The 15,807-nt window shown below is 45.8% G+C and overlaps 1 protein-coding gene across 3 annotated transcripts in view; it reads left to right on the forward strand.

The window, feature by feature from the left end:
- AGBL1 (AGBL carboxypeptidase 1) overlaps positions 1-15,807 on the forward strand; it is an 837,820-nt gene that overhangs the window by 144,485 nt on the left and 677,528 nt on the right. For all 3 annotated transcript variants that reach the window (XM_066239188.1, XM_066239190.1, XM_066239189.1), the window contains exons 13-15: positions 453-533; positions 3,637-3,785; positions 4,949-5,036. In XM_066239188.1, coding sequence (XP_066095285.1) covers positions 453-533; positions 3,637-3,785; positions 4,949-5,036 — 318 coding nt within the window. The remainder of the gene's footprint in view (positions 1-452; positions 534-3,636; positions 3,786-4,948; positions 5,037-15,807) is intronic.

A 15,807-nucleotide genomic window follows, 5' to 3' on the forward strand; every position in this document is an offset into this window, starting at 1 on the left:
AGGTTTGAGACCCCGAGGTTGCCAGCTTGAGCACAGGCTCATCTGGTTTGAGCAAAGCTCACCAGCTTGGACCCAACGTCGCTGGCTCAAGCAAGGGGTCACTAGCTCTGCTGTAGCCCCACGGTCAAGGCACATATGAGAAAACAATCAATGAACAACTGAGGTGTCACAACGAAAAACTGATGATTGATGCTTCTCTTCTCTCTCCATTCCTGTCTGTCTGTCCCTATCTATCCCTCTCTCTGACTCTCTCTCTGTCTTTGTAAAAAAAAAAAAAAAAAAAAAAGTAAGAAGGAGAGTGTTTCACATTAGTCATCATTTCCACTTCGAAAGTCAGCATGGTGAACATTAGGGTTAAAAATCTATAAGAGGGAGCTTGTCTCTTAGAAATGTCAAAACTATACCCAGGACCAGCAATAACCCATGCTTGCGTGTTCCGTCTTTCATTACAGGCAAAACACTGCTACCAGTTGTTTACGGTTCTCCTCCAAGTTTGAGTCAGGAAATCTTCGCAAAGCCATCCAAGTGCGTGAGTAAGTATACAGGAAGCTGCAATGAGGTAGTTCCGGGAAGCTCAAAAGAACAAGTGTGACCCCTCTCTTTCCCGCTCTTTGTAGTGACCTCACATTGATTGGTAGCTTGACACGAGCTGTGGTGGCAGTGTTTACACCATGCTAATTGGGGAACACTACAGATAAAGGCTGGGAGAGTCAGTTGTTGAACATCGACCAACATGTCACTAGGGGATTCCCTAGCTGATGTCACAGCAAGGTGGAGACCAGAGGTGACCAGTGTGAATACACCTGTGTTTCCAAGTAATGGGTCCACATTTGGGTGTGAGAGCACTTTGACAGGGATGTTGGTACCTCCATTGATGCCAGTGCTGGTTCTGTTGACTCGGAAGGATACGCGGGGTCCCCTGTTCTCGTACCTTTCCGTGTCTTTTGCTCCCATGTACTTAGGTGACAGAAACCTTGGACTCCCCATAGAGAGGAGAGCCTCTCCTCATTCATGGGAACACTCAGCACCTTGCCTCTCTGCTGGAACTGACCAATGCCTCTATTCATGCAGAAGGATTTCACAGGCAAGGAGAGTCTAGGACTGCACAGATTGAAAGGAGGCAAATAAAACGAAAACTCATGGCAGAGAGAATGCTGTTCTTGCAATAATTCTTTCTGCTATAGCACTGTAGATGACGTGTCTCATGTTCCCGAAAGGCAAGACATAGCATCTGTCCTCTTGGGGTGAACTTCTGAAAGCCACAGTCCAGACAGTTAACAGTATGGTGGTCACAGACTCTGGACTCAGACTTCTAGGACGACCTCGTCCCTTCCCAACCACGAGACTTTGAGCAAGTCACCCAGCTCCATGGCTTTAATTCCTCCCTCACAGAAGGGGGTCAGGAAGACCAGCCAGACCACAGAGCTGGGAGAGGCAGCACCCACAGGGCTCTTGGAACAGCGCCCGGCACGTGGGAGCACCGGGCAGACATGGGCTCCTACTCAGGGAGGGGCGCGCACGCGAGAGCTCAGAACCTCCTGTCACTCAGACCTGCGCTTTATCCACTCGAGGAGTCATTTTTAAATTGTTTTCTGTGACAGAGACAGAGAGAGGGATGGATAGGGACAGACAGGCAGAAGGAAGAGAGATGAAAAGCATTAATTCTTTGCTGCGGCCTTTGCTCAAGCCAATGACCTTGGGCTCAAGCCAGCGACCATGGGGTCATGTCTGTGATCCCACACTCAAGCCAGTGACCCTGCACTCAATTGGTGAGCCCGCACTCAAGCCGGATGAGCCCATGCTCAAGTTGGCAACATCGGGGGCCTCAAACCCAGGTCCTCTGTGTCCCAGCCTGACACTCTATCCACTGGGCCACCGCCTGGTCAGGCATCGAAGAGTCATTTTTGAAGTTTCTTTTTGGGGTTAGAGATGAATGGTGATATTTTTTTACATGAATCATTTCAAGTGCAACATGTAAAACAAATACAGGTGGAGCTGGTTGGCCCGGAGAGGGAAAGACCACCCTGCTGAGGGTCCTCAGACCCCTTCTTTCGCTTGTATGCCAGCTCGGGCTCTACTTCACGGCTGCCTTGGTCCTCTCTCTCTGCATGTCACGTCAGAGCACCCAGGAGAGAAGACCTACTTGGGAATCTCCTAGTGGGACAGTGACCTGTGCAGGGTGAGCCCGAGCTGCTGGCTTTGCTCTGATCCCGCTCTCCACATTCCTGCCTCTGGCCAGAGCGTAGAATCCCAAATGAGTCGGTTGTGTCCGGACAGTGGTCAAATTACAGAAAACAGCCTGCTGACAGGCAAGGAATTTTGATGATCCCGTTTTGGAGACAGGCTTGGGGCTTCCCAGAATTGCTCTTGGGAGTGCTCTCAGTGAGGCACACTCTGCTGGTTGCACGGTGACCGCCCTGGTTGCAGCGAGGAGTGGGAATCTGTCAGCTAGCTCTGCCCGCTCTGATGGCTCTCGTCCCCAGCTCTAGCCCTCCGCAAACCTCATGATCCAGTGACCGCCATCGGGTCCAGAGTAGGAGAGGGTGAACGGATCAGAACGGAAACATCACCCTTTTCTAGAAGAATGCCTGATGGGACATGCCCAGGGGATGGGACAGGAATATTTTGAAAATGAAATGCCCTAAAAATGTTTACATCAACTCTGCATTGCTCATTCTGTTGCTGAAGCTCAAAAAATTAATTGCCTTTGGAGACATTGTCACGGGGAAGGGACACCTAAGAGCCTTCTGGGGTCCTAAATCTTTATCTGGGTAACTGTCAAGCTGGTGTACCCAGATGAATTTGTTTAAATTTATTGTGTTATATACTTAAGGTCTGTGCACGGTATTTATTGCATGGAAGTTGTATCCATTTAAGAGGGGTAAAAAAAAAAAAATGAATAAACAACCCCAGCACTGCTCACCTAACTCATGTTTGTAGCTTTGCCGGGGATTTACTTGCATCATATTAATTAATCTTTACAAACAGCACTGAAAGTTTAGACAGACACTATTTTCATTTTCTTTTTTTTTTTTTTTTTTGTATTTTTCCGAAGCTGGAAATGGGGAGAGACAGTCAGACAGACTCCCGCATGAGGGAGGGGAAGAGAGAGACAGAGAGGACGGAGGGGGGGGGGTGGAGAAGCAAATGGGCGCTTCTCCTATGTGCCCTGGCCGGGATTCGAACCCGGGTCCCCCGCATGCCAGGCCGACGCTCTACCGCTGAGCCAACCGGCCAGGGCCTATTTTCATTTTCTGTATGAGGACACAGAAGCTCAAAAGTAATGTCAAGCTTTAAATAGTAACAGCACATCCCAGTAGATAGGATCGAATTTTCTCCGGGAAACAGCACACTTGCATTTTTTTTCTAGCTAGCTAGAAATTTTATCACAGTTTAATAAATATATATGCTCCAGTAGTGAAACCGACTCTCCTGGAACCCAGGAACCGCTCCCCTGCAGCCCTGGATGTTTGTAGCCTGGATCCAATGTTGTAAGACCTGGATAAGCGTCCCTTAGCAGCCATCCGAGACCCCGGGTCTTGGATCTGTCATTGAGAACCTGACGTGCGTAGATGCTCAGTGCTGCAGGTTGCCTTGAAGACGGGTAACCCTGTGCTCTCGCTTCCACCTTTGCAGGTTTGAGTATGACCTGCTGGTCAATACTGATGTAAACAGCACCCAGTACCAGCAGTGGTTCAACTTCAAGGTCAGCGGGATGAGGGCCGCTGTCCCTTACCGTTTCAACATCATCAACTGTGAGAAGCCCAACAGCCAGTTCAATTATGGTATGAGCTCCTGGGGACAGGGACTTTCTGGGTGACACCAGGGATGATGTCACCTTGTGAGTGTTTGGGTTGTGACCAGAAGCTCTGAGGGTTTCCCAAAGGATTGGAAGTTGGGTTGGCACGTTCTGGTTGTCAGTTGGGGCAAGATGGTGGTTAACACACGGCAACTTGCTACCATAGAAGGGAAGCCCGAAGTCCCACCTCGGCCGTGGGATGTTAATCCCACACTTGTCACGCCACCACTTCCTGTGTCCCTGGCTCTGCCTGGAACTTTTGGAGGCTGGTGAGCCCTCTAATTCATTCCTACTATCTCCTAAATCCCACCGTAGCAAATGGATTGACCTGTTTGTCACAGACAAACCAGCAGGACCATCCAACACTTCTTTACACGCAAAGGAAACTCTAGAGAAAGTTTAAATTCCCCTGAATGCCTTTGTCAGTTTTAGGAGACCTTCAAGGGACTACTGAGTAGTAGCTAGCACGGGTTTATAATGAGTATTTGTAGGAATGGGAAACCCATTTCTGTTATTTCTGGCTCATATACTAATGTGTATCAAGTGGCCATGAGTAAGGATTCACTATCCCCATACCTCTGACTCCGAGCACAGGATCCAGCCTCTATTTTATACTAACTAGAAATAGACTCCCTGACTCCTGCATTCACCTGTGTGACTGCTGCAGCATGCTGTCACTAACTTTGTGACTTAACACGAGAAAGATGGACTCTTCTTACAGTTCTGGAGTTTCACTGGGCTGAAGTCAAGGTGTTGGGAAGGTCACAGTCGCTCTGGAGGGTCTGGTGCGTTCTCGGTTTCTGTTCCTGCATTTCCTGGCTTACGGTCCCTTTCTCAAACGTCAGAGCTCGCAGCATAGTATTTCAGGTTTCTGTCTGCCTCAGCTTCGTTGCTTCTCCTCTGCTGTGGAACCTTGTCAATCCCTCCTCTCATAAAGACATCAGTGACTGCGTGAGGGCCTGCCATGATAATCTCCCCACCTCATGATCCTTAATCATGTCTGCAAAGTGTCTTTTTGCCACGAAAGGTAATGCTCACAGGTCCCGGAACTGTGACCCAGGTATCACTGAGGGCCACGCTAGAGCCTGCGACAACTCTTGGTCCCCTTTCTCCTCCTCAGAGGATTAAACCTGCCTTTATTTTGTGCAGGGATGCAGCCAACTATGTATTCTGTGAAGGAGGCTCTTCTGGGCAGACCCACCTGGAAACGGACGGGCTATGAAATCTGTTATTACAAGTGAGTTCCGATACCGTTAGTTTCTTTTCTCTGCCCTTTTGTTCTCTTTCAACCCCCTGCTTCTCCACGTTGCTCTTACAAACCCCCGTCATCTGGGCTTGTCTGCTGCACTTGTCACTGTCCCTACAGCGAAGGCCTGCCCTGCAGGAGCACAGGCGTGTTAATGGTGCTCACAGTAGACTGCAAGAAGTAGCTCTGAATTTGCTGAAGATGGTCTGTCTTCACGTGGGCCGTGTTGGATGTTAGACATTGGAGAGACTCAACCTGTGATTGATTGATGAGTCAGGCTTTAGTTCTTTACCTCTCTCCATTTCTTTTTTTTTTTTTTTTCTTTCAGTGAGCTAAAGGTCAGAAGTTCTGGCCTATTCTTATACATTCTGTTCTTCAGGGTTTTTTTTTTTTCTTTTTTTTCTTTTTTGCATTTTTCTGAATTTGGAAACGGGGAGGCAATCAGACAGACTCCCGCATGCACCTGACCAGGATCCACCCGGCATGCTCACCAGGGGGCAATGCTCTGCCCATCTGGGGCGTTGCTCTGTTGCAACCAGAGCCATTCTAGCACCTGAGGCAGAGGCCATGGAGCCATCCTCAGCTCCCGGGCCAACTTTGCTCCAATGGAGCCTTGGCTGCAGGAGGGGAAGAGAGAGACAAAGAGGAAGGGGAGAGGGGGAGGGGTGGAGTAGCAGATGGGCGCTTCTCCTCTGTGCCCTGGCCGGAAATCAAACCCGGGACTCCCGCACACCAGGCCAACACTCTACCACTGAGCCAACTGGCCAGGGCCTGTTCTTCAGTTTTACAAAGCAGATGAGAATGGGCCCTGGCCAGGTAGCTCATTTGGTTAGAGTGTCGTCCTGCTACGCCAAGGTGGTAGATTCAATCCCAGCTCAGATCACGTACAGAAATCAATCAATGAATACATAAATGAGTGGAACAACAACCATTGTTTCTCTTTTTCTATCTCTTTCTTCAATCAACTAATCAATTAAAAAATATACATATACACACAACATAGATGAGAGTGAACATGTGACAAATACACATAGTAATATGACTCTTTTGGGGAAAAATGAAAGTGAGAGGTCTTAAAATATTCATATTCAACCTTTGACCACTAGCCATTTTCATCAATGTATCCTTTAAAATTGTAATGAAATTTAAATCATCTGTAGCTTTTGGTAAAAGAAATCCAGACCCATGAGTTGCTTATTTGTGCATTTGTGAGGGGGAAAGAAAATACAAAATGCATAAAAAAGAAAAGAGTAAGAATTATTAGAATAGGTAGAAAATATATAATTAATTATCAGCTCATGGCTAGTTTTTTGGGTTTTTGTTTTTTTTTAAACTGATAAGCTAGAACTTATTTTCTTGGATAAAGTAAGCCTTCATCTTTTTCTGAGATTACAAGAGGTCCCTTAAAAACTAAAATAAGACATTCTAGAGTTTAAGTTGTTTTCAATATTGAAAAGAAAGTACATACACTTCTGCCTCCTGACTTTTGGGACCAGGAGGACAGGAGCGTTGACAGACAGGAAGGGTCAAGGCCTCATTTCTGGATCACACACAAAGGCACAGGTCACCACAGAGATATCAATAGTGTACAGAACACAGAGCAGGGCTGACTTGCAGTGTGTAATAAAGGAGTTGGCAGTCTCGGTCCTTGATGGGTTAGGACAAGGGTCCCTAAACTACGGCCCGTGGGCCACATGCGCCCCCCTGAAGCCATTTATCCGGCCCCCGCTGCACTTCCAGAAGGGGTACCTCTTTCATTGGTGGTCAGTGAGAGACGCAAAGCATGGCATCGCTCACATACAGTACTACTTCCAGTGACGTGGGATGTATGCCTCACAGCTCCGGAAGCACGTCACATCACTTGTTACATCTAGCAGTGACAAATATGGAACCGGACATTGACCATCTCATTAGCCAAAAGCAGGCCCGTAGTTCCCATTGAAATACTGGTCAGTTTATTGATTTAAATTTACTTGTTCTTTACTTTAAATATTATATTTGTTCCTGTTTTATTTTGTTACTTTAAAATAAGATATGTGCAGTGTGCATAGGGATTTGTTCATAGTTTTTTTAATAGTCTGGCCCTCCAATGGTCTGAGGAACAGTGAACTGGCCCCCTGTGTAAAAAGTTTGGGGACCCCTGGGTTAGGATATGGACCTGGGCGGTATTTTCATTATATTCTTTAGAATAACAACAAAAGAGTGTAATGTTTTTGGTTTTCCATTCACCTGTGTAGCAACTACTCTCTGACCTATCTCTCTAGAGCCGTGATGGCGAACCTTTTTATAAAACTGCCCACTTTTGCAGTCGCAGGCTGTTTGGTGGCTCCGCTAATGTAGAGCCAGTAGGCACGGCCTCCATCTCAGCAGCCTGGCCCATGCAGGTTCGCATTGGATTCAGACAGTCGGTAAAGAAACAACGGAGCCAAAAACTGACGGGCCATCTTCTTTAATCCTAGCTTGCACCTGGCAGGCAAGTAAAAACACACACTGGGCTCCAAAACCCACTCACATTCAGTGCTCACAAAGCTACTGACTTATCTGAGTTTCCTAGAATCAAAAGTTTCTAGATCACCAGACTTTATTCACCTCTGTTCTCCATCTCCTTCCTCCTCCTTGCACAAACTGCATAAACTGGCTTCTCACTCAACACTCTGCCATCTTGGCTGCATCTCCTGGCCTCCTCCACGTGGCCTCTCTCTGCTCTTCTCTCTGTTCTCTAATGCTAATCTCAGGAACCAAGAGAGCAAGCTCCTGTTCTGCCCCCATTTTATAGTGTAGAAATCAAAACCTTTAATCCAATATACAAAATAGGGAAGTCTCTAATACAAAGTCACTTATCTGAAGCATGATGGGATTGTACCACCCCACATCAAAAAGGGTGGGAAAGGCTTAATCCCCAAACCAAGCCCCAGGCTATAAGGATTCTGCCTGCCTTTAGCCCACCTCCAACACACATTAATATCACCTGGGCGACGGCCTTCTTGTGGGCAGTGCCATCTTTAACAAAGTGAGCATGTAAAGCCAGGAGCCAAGGCCAGGGCCACCATCACAGCAGCCCGGCTCATGCAGGTTCGCATTGGATTCGGACAGTCGGTAAAGAAACAAAGGAGCCAAAAGCAGATGGGCTGTCATCTTTAATTCTAGCTTGCACCCGGCGGGCAAGTAAAAATACACACTGGGCTCCAAAACCCACTCACATTCAGTGCTCACAAAGCTACTGATTTATCCGAGTTTCCTAGAATCAAAGGTTTCTAGCGCACCAGCCTTATTCTCCTCAGTTCCCCATCTCCTTCCTTATCCCAGATACAAACTACACAAACTGGCATCTCACTCAGCACTCCACCATCTTAGCTGCTTCTCCTGGCCTACTCCACGTGGCCTCCTTCTGCTCTCTGCTCTGTTCTCTTTTCTGATAATCTCAGGAACCAAGAGAGAGCAAACTCCCGCTCCATCCCCATTTTATAGTGTAGAAATCCAAACCCTTAATCCAATATACAAAATAGGGAAGTCTCTAATACAAAGTCACTTTCTGAGGCATGATTGGATTGTACCACCCCACATCAAAAAGGGTGGGAAAGGCTTAGTCCTAAAACCAAGCCCCAGGTTACAAGGATTCTCAACACACATTAATATCACCTGGGGCGATGGCCTCACGTGGGCAGGGCCATCTTTAACAAAGTGAGCATAATACATTTTATCTGCCCAACAGAGCATAATATATTTTATCTGCCCAACAGCTACCTAACACCATGAAGCTGGAACGCCCACTAGTGGGCGGGAGGGACCAGGTTGACCAGCACTGCAAAGTGGGTGGTTTTTATAACAAGATTCACCATCATGCGTCTAGAGACTGTCAGGATCTTTCTGTGATCCAAAGAGATTTAGACTAAAAATCACTGCAAGGTAATAGAGGCCACAGCTGCAGGGAAAAATAACAAAAGCCTAAATGTGGACATGAGTGTGTCAAGAATAACTTTTAGGGTCCTGGCCAGTTGGCTCAGTGACTAGAGCATCAGCCCAGTGGTGGATGTCCCGGGTTCGATCCCTGGTCAGAGCACATAGGAGAAGTGCCCATCTGATTCTCTTCCCCTCCCTCTCTCCCTTCTCTTGCTCTTCCTTTCTCACAGCCAGTGGCTTGATTGGTTCAAGAGTTGGCCCCGGGCACTGAGGATAGCTCTGCTGATTTGAGCATCGGCCCCAGACAGAGGTTGCCAGGTGGATCCTGGTCGGGGTGCATGTGGGAGTCTGTCTCTCTGTCTCCTCTCTCTTTACTTAAAAAAAAAAAATAAATTGTGGTGGCCTCTGAAAATAGTAACCCTAAACAAACATGCAAGACCCAGCTTGCAGCCAGCTTGGACCGGGAGCTTAGTTTTAGTTCAAGATTGAACAAAGGTAACAGTCAGTGTCCTCGCCCAGTGGGGCCTCCCCTCCCTGGAGGCTGCCCCTCTGCTGGTGGAGGGTCAGGAGCAGGCTTCAGGGGCTCAGCATCTGCTCAAAGGAGGAGAAGGAGGAAGCCAAACAACCAGAGGCACAGCCTTGGCCTGAGGAAAGCGGATGTTAGCGTTAATAGCTTTCAGATTCATTAACAAGACAATTGTTATGTGATTAAAGAGGAACAGAGGGATAACAGGAAAACCATGAATATGTAATGTAATTCATTTTCCTTATCCCAGCCATGAATACAGCAGAGATAAATGGATAACATTGCGACACCATATTTTGGTTTTTCAATTATTCACCACATTATGTTAACATGTTTTCAATAATGTGATGTAACAACAGGCTAGATATGTGTATCTTTGTTGAAGCGCAAAACAGAACACCTCCCCCTGCTGCAGAATGGGTGGAGTCTACAGTACGTCCCTCCCTGTTGACGCATTGTAATCTCTGGTGTGATGGCTTTGGGAGGTTTCTGTGCTCCCCTCTGCGTTTACTCTACCTAGTGTGTTCCTTGGGAGCTTGTTCCCCCTCATTTCTGTCTCCTGTATGTCATCAGGAACTCAGTTCTGTGTCTGCTGTGCTGTTAAATTTCCAGATGTAGTGCCATGTTTAAGGGGGTGCCAGGGTGCTTCCTGTGGAGAGAACCACGCGCACAGCACCCAAGTTGTAGAACATGAAACGGTGAAGGAGAAGAAGAGACTGAGAAGGTGTTGGGCAGATAAACTATATTATGCTCACTTTGTTAAAGATGGCGCTGCCCACATGGAAGCCCGTCGCCCAGGTGATATTAATGTGTGTTGAGGGCGGGCTGTGGGCAGGCAGGATCCTTGTAACCTGGGGCTTGGTTTTAGGACTAAGCCTTTCCCACCCTTTTTGATGTGGGGTGGTGCAATCCCATCATGCCTCAGATAAGTAACTTTGTATTAGAGACCTCCTTACTTTGTATATTGGATTAAAGGTTTTGATTTCTGCACTATAAAGTGGGGCAGACCGGGAGCTTGCTCTCTCGGTTCCTGAGATTAGCATTAGAGGAGAGAGCAGGGAGGAGAGCAGAGAGAGGCCACGTGGAGGAGGCCAGGAGAAGCAGCCAAGATGGTGGAGTGCTGAAAGAGAAGCCAGTTAGTGCAGAGTTTGTGCAGAGAGAAGGAGATGGGGAACAGAGGTGAATGAGGCTGGTGGGCTAGAAACCTTTGATTCTAGGATAAGTCAGTAGCTTTGTGAGCACTGAATGAGTGGGTTTTGGAGCCCAGTGTGTGTTTTTACTTGCCCACTGGGTGCAAGCTAGGATTAAAGATGATGGCCCATCAGTTCTTGACTCCATTGTTTCATTACCATCTGTCCAAATCTAATGCAAACCTCCTGCATGGGCTGGGTGCCTGTGATGGTGGCCGTGGATCCTGGCTTTACAGAAGTCCTGTAATATTTCTGTACTTCAGAAAGTGGCAGTGATGATCTGTTAAAGAGGCGGGCTGATGACTTTGTGGATTCTGTTGTCATCAGTCAGGATGAGCTCTCCAAATGCGTGGGCTTCTGACATAGATTTGTTCATGAATTATTTTTTATTCAGTTACACACCCCTTACTGTACTGATATATTATGTACATTAGAAAACATGCAAAAAAGTTAAGAATCTTAAATGAGGAGGGAAAAAAAATAACAAATAATTTTAACTGTCCACCTAATTTTTATACAGCTTAGGCTTGGACAACGTGGAGGTGAAGGGCAGGGACCCCCCCCCCCCCAGCCCTTGTACAGTCAAAAATCCATATGAAACTTTTCACTTTCCCAAAACTTTACCAATAGTCTACGGTTGACTACAAGCCTTGCAGATAACATAAACAGTCAATTAATACATATTTTATGTGTTATATGTATTATACACTGTATTCTCACCATAAAATAAACTAGGAAATTAAGACAATAATATGGAAGAGAAAGTATTTTTAAAGTATTCATTGAAAGGAAAAACCCATGGATAAGTGGACCCACACAGTTTGAAGCTGTGTTGTTCAGGAGCAACAGTATTTTTTATACTGTTGGTCACTCAGGGCATACGATCCACTTAGGCTTTAACATAAAAATGTCATCTAAATAGTCCTTTGGATAATTTTGAAAAATTTTGATTAACTTCTCAAGTCTAATTAGATTGTTTTAAGAAAGAGCTACTATAAAGAGTAGGAAGTAGACCTTCTCTATACTCATTTTCTTGGTCATGTCTGCTTGGAAATTTAATATTGTTGTCATGCTATGGCTTCTAAGCATAATTTTAAAGAAATCAACTAACTGTATCTATGATAAGGTTTAATTTAGATAATATAATCTCTAAACCCACTAATCCAAGGAAGCTAAAAGATGTGAGGTGATGAGCCTCCTGTACACAAATGATACTTAATTATCTGACGTGTAAAGATGATGTAAATGCAAGGCTCCTTCCTCATCCAGCCCGAGGCCACAGCAGAGAAGAGTGGGTAGGATTGCTGGGCCGTCACCTCATTTGTTTTGTAATTCTTCATCACGTCAGAGGGACTTGGGCTGTGGGAGGGCAGGGCCGTCTGTCCCCAGATTAAACCGCAGACAGCTTAGCTTCTTTATTTATTTATGTTGGAATCCATAGGAGTCTGAAAAGACCAGAGTAACAGACTTTATTGAAAGGAAGAAAGGAACCCTGCCGGGCACTTCTCCGGGGAGAAGGGCACCGGTTACAGACTAGGGGCGAATTTTATATGGTTTGGGAGAGCCTGAGGGGGTACTGAGTCAAAAGTTCTGGTATGTTCCCTTTTATGGTTTTAGGATTTCAGCTTTCTGGAATGCTCCCTCTTGGGGCAGTTGATCAGCTTTCTGGAATTTTTCTGCCTCAGGGGCGATTGTCCAGTAAGTAAGGGTGAGGTCAGGCAGCCAGGCGGAACAAGCAAAGGGCAGTTGGAATTTCATATATCTATCACTTCTCAACACTGTAGTATGATAAAAAAGAAATGAGGTGGGGGGAAGAAAAGGGTATGGGGTTCAGGAAGGAGGTTTGTCTCAGACCAGCCATCTTCTGGAGCCCCTTCCTGCTGTTATCCCTATGGGGGCCTCCTTCGTGAGCCCCCCACCCCAGGGCAGTTGGAGTAGGGGTTGTAAAAGCATTTGATTGTAGGTAATCCTGGAGATTTCTCTCATTCGAGCCTGTAAGAACTTGATAAAGAAAGGAGCAAGCATTAATATTAGGCACTAAATTAGGATTGGTCCTATAATTGGTGCTAGCATTGAGAATAAGGGGTTTTTCCACCATTGTTTGGAGTAGGGGTGTTTTTATAGGGTTCCAGATTTTTCTGTTTCACAAGGGCAGGTTTCAGGGTTGGTGTGTAGGGTTAGGTAGGTTTTTCCAATTTTCTGACTGGTGAAGGTTTGCATGTGGTTCTGTAAGAAACTAGTGAACAAATGTAAGAGGCAGGGTTCAAAAGTTAGAAAAATAAATAGGAGAGTGAGTGGACTAATGAAAGGCAGTGGTCAAGACACCCAGTTTGTGCAAAACCACTGATTCCATGTTTATGAATTCACTGGGCTTCAGAGAGAGAGAGATAGAGAGAGAGACAGTAGGAATAAGACAGGGAAGTGGCCAGTACCCCAGCCCCTAGACCTATTTTTATAGAAATTCCTAAAGCAACAAGAAGAGGGATTACCTATATAGCTTGTTTGGTCCTTACATTGACAGATAGTATACTAGGAACTGGAAGAGGCTCATGGGGTGGGATTAGGTTGATATTTGGGGTGAGATAGATTAGGGTACAGGCTTCTGTCCAATTAGTAGGGAGACACATATAGGTGTTGGTGCCACACAAGTAGAAAGCCCCTGATTGGGTGAGGCAGGCTGAGAGGTGAATAGAGAATAGAAGGACAATGGGTCGGTTTTGTTTCTCTGTTTCTGAGCTCCAGATGGTCAGGGTGGAAGAAAGCCGCCCTAATAAGTGGGGAGAGTAGAGGATTGTTAGCTAGGGTGACTGATTAAGCATTCTTTGAAAACCAGTTTTCTGACTGTACAAATTCTTTTTTCTCGGTACAAATCTCCTACAACCTGCTCAAACCTTCTACAACTTACATAAACCTTCAGCTTTCATGCACCTTCTTATCCAGAAATAACTGGCCTTCATAACAACTTGCTTTTTCCTTTTTCTTTCAAAAGTATTTCCATACCTTATACCTTCTATTTTCAAATCATACAATTCCTTTCTAGTCAGAACTCTTGATTTAAAAATCTTTAACTTTTAGTGACAATTAAGTTGACTTTCTTTTTACCCTAGTTTCCCTTTTTCCAAAGTCTGATTAAAAGAGTCCTTAGTTTTTTTTATATATTTGCCACACGTAGACCAACCAGCTTCCAGTTTGTGGTTGGAGTAAGGCATACCGTTTTTCTACTTTAGTAGCAGTGGGAATTGTCGGGATCACGGTGTGTGGACCCGTCCACTTGAAAGTCAGTCCTTGGGTGATGTAATGCTGGAAGCACTTCTTGGACAGTCTTTGAATAGTTTTCTGAGTAACCTGGTAAATCCTGTAAGTGCTTAGGAAAAGGGTGGTTACATTTTCTACACTTTGAAGCTAGAGTTTAAGTCCTAGTGACCACTGCTTCTAGTTGGAATCAGCAGCAGGTCCCAGCCTACAATAGGCATGGGGCATTGAGACAAGAGGAATAAAGGAGATATTATACATTAAATAAAGCAACAAAATCAGACTGTCAATACCCACAGTAGAGATCTTCGAGGGATAAATAAAACTCAAATGTTCAGGCAAGGCATAGTAGATGGCCCTGTGTTTACAAGAAATGAGATCAGTTTATCTTCTACTTGGAAGAAATACCTTAGGCTCATGAACAATGTCCTTGGGCCTTCAGTGGCAATTCCCAGCACACTGGGCAAGGTCAGGTCACAGGTAGCTGGAGCAGGGCTAGAAGAGACTGAACCCTCCCTCCATGGAGCAAGGGGGCAGCTTACCTTCTCGTGTCCCTCTTTCCATGCAAAGGTGTGTAAATTGTTGGGTCTGGGAAGCCTGGCAGACTTCAGTTCAATGACCTTTCTTTCCACTCTGGAGCAGGGCCTGGATGGGATCCTATGAAGCCCTTTAGAGTGCTGGAGCCTTTAAGAGCATATGCCAAAAGCTGGTATTTCCTGACTTCTTTTGGGCCTTATTTGCCTTTTCTGTTGCTCCCTTGGCCATTATAGACCTTAAAAGCCATACTCAGAAGATCTCACTGAGAGGCTTGATTAAGAGAGTAAAATTGGGAATCCAGTGTCTAAAGAAGCCTATTAGACTGAGGAAAGAAAGGATTTGATCTGTGGTGGTAGGTGGTTGGAGACTGCAGAGGGTCTGAGTTTGATCTTGGGTGAGACCTCAGGTGGTGGGGGTTAAGGTGATGCCCAGATAGACTACAGACTAAGAGTGAAGTTGAGCCTTAGCAGAGAATACACGATATCCCTTCATAGTGAGGAAGTTAAGAAGGGTGGTGGTGTGTCTTCTTGAGACAGGCAGGGAGGGGCTGCAGAGGAGTAGGTCATCTACATATTGTAAGAGAGTACTAGTTTTGAGATTGCATGCTGCTATATACAGAGCTAGTGCCTGCCCAAACAGATGTGGGCTGGTTTTGATCCCCTGGGGTAAGACAGTCCATGTAAGTTGCTGGGCTGCATTAGTGTCTGGGTAAAGGCAAACAGAAAGTAAAAGTCAGGGTGTAGAGGAATGGTAAAGAAGGCATCCTTTAGGTCTAGGACTATGAAGTGAGTGGTGTTTGAGGGAATGTGTGACAGTAACCTGTAGAGTTTAGGGACTACTGGATGGAGGGGAACTACTGCCTCATTGATTAGGTGTAAGTCTTGTAAGAGGTGATAAGCCCCTGAAGGTTTTCGAACAGGAAGGGTGGGGTATTGCAGGGAGAGTCCATGGGGATGAGTAAGCCTTGATTTAAGAGGCGGGTAATTATTGGTTTAAGGCCTTAGAAACAGACACAGTTACATATTAAACAAAGACTTTACATATAAATTATAAATTAAGGAATTTAAATGAGTGTGCTTTACTTGTTTCAATTAAAATTATACTAGAGATATTTTCTGACGAACAAAGAGACAAAACAGATTACTCACTCACACAGCTCAATAGACAACTCTGTTTTTTTAAGCTTTTGAGATAGCAGGGAGTTGTCAGCATAGAGGGGAGGAAGAGAGAAAGCAGACGAATGGACAGCGTGAACAGCTGGATGGAAAGAAGGAGGGTCAGAATCTGCAGGAGGAGGAGGAGGAGATTAAAGTGCTGGTGGTGGCACCACATGGTCAAAGGAGTCAAAAAGATGAAT

The sequence above is a fragment of the Saccopteryx bilineata genome, chromosome 7 (genome assembly GCF_036850765.1).
Source record: "Saccopteryx bilineata isolate mSacBil1 chromosome 7, mSacBil1_pri_phased_curated, whole genome shotgun sequence".
Lineage (NCBI taxonomy): Eukaryota > Metazoa > Chordata > Mammalia > Chiroptera > Emballonuridae > Saccopteryx > Saccopteryx bilineata.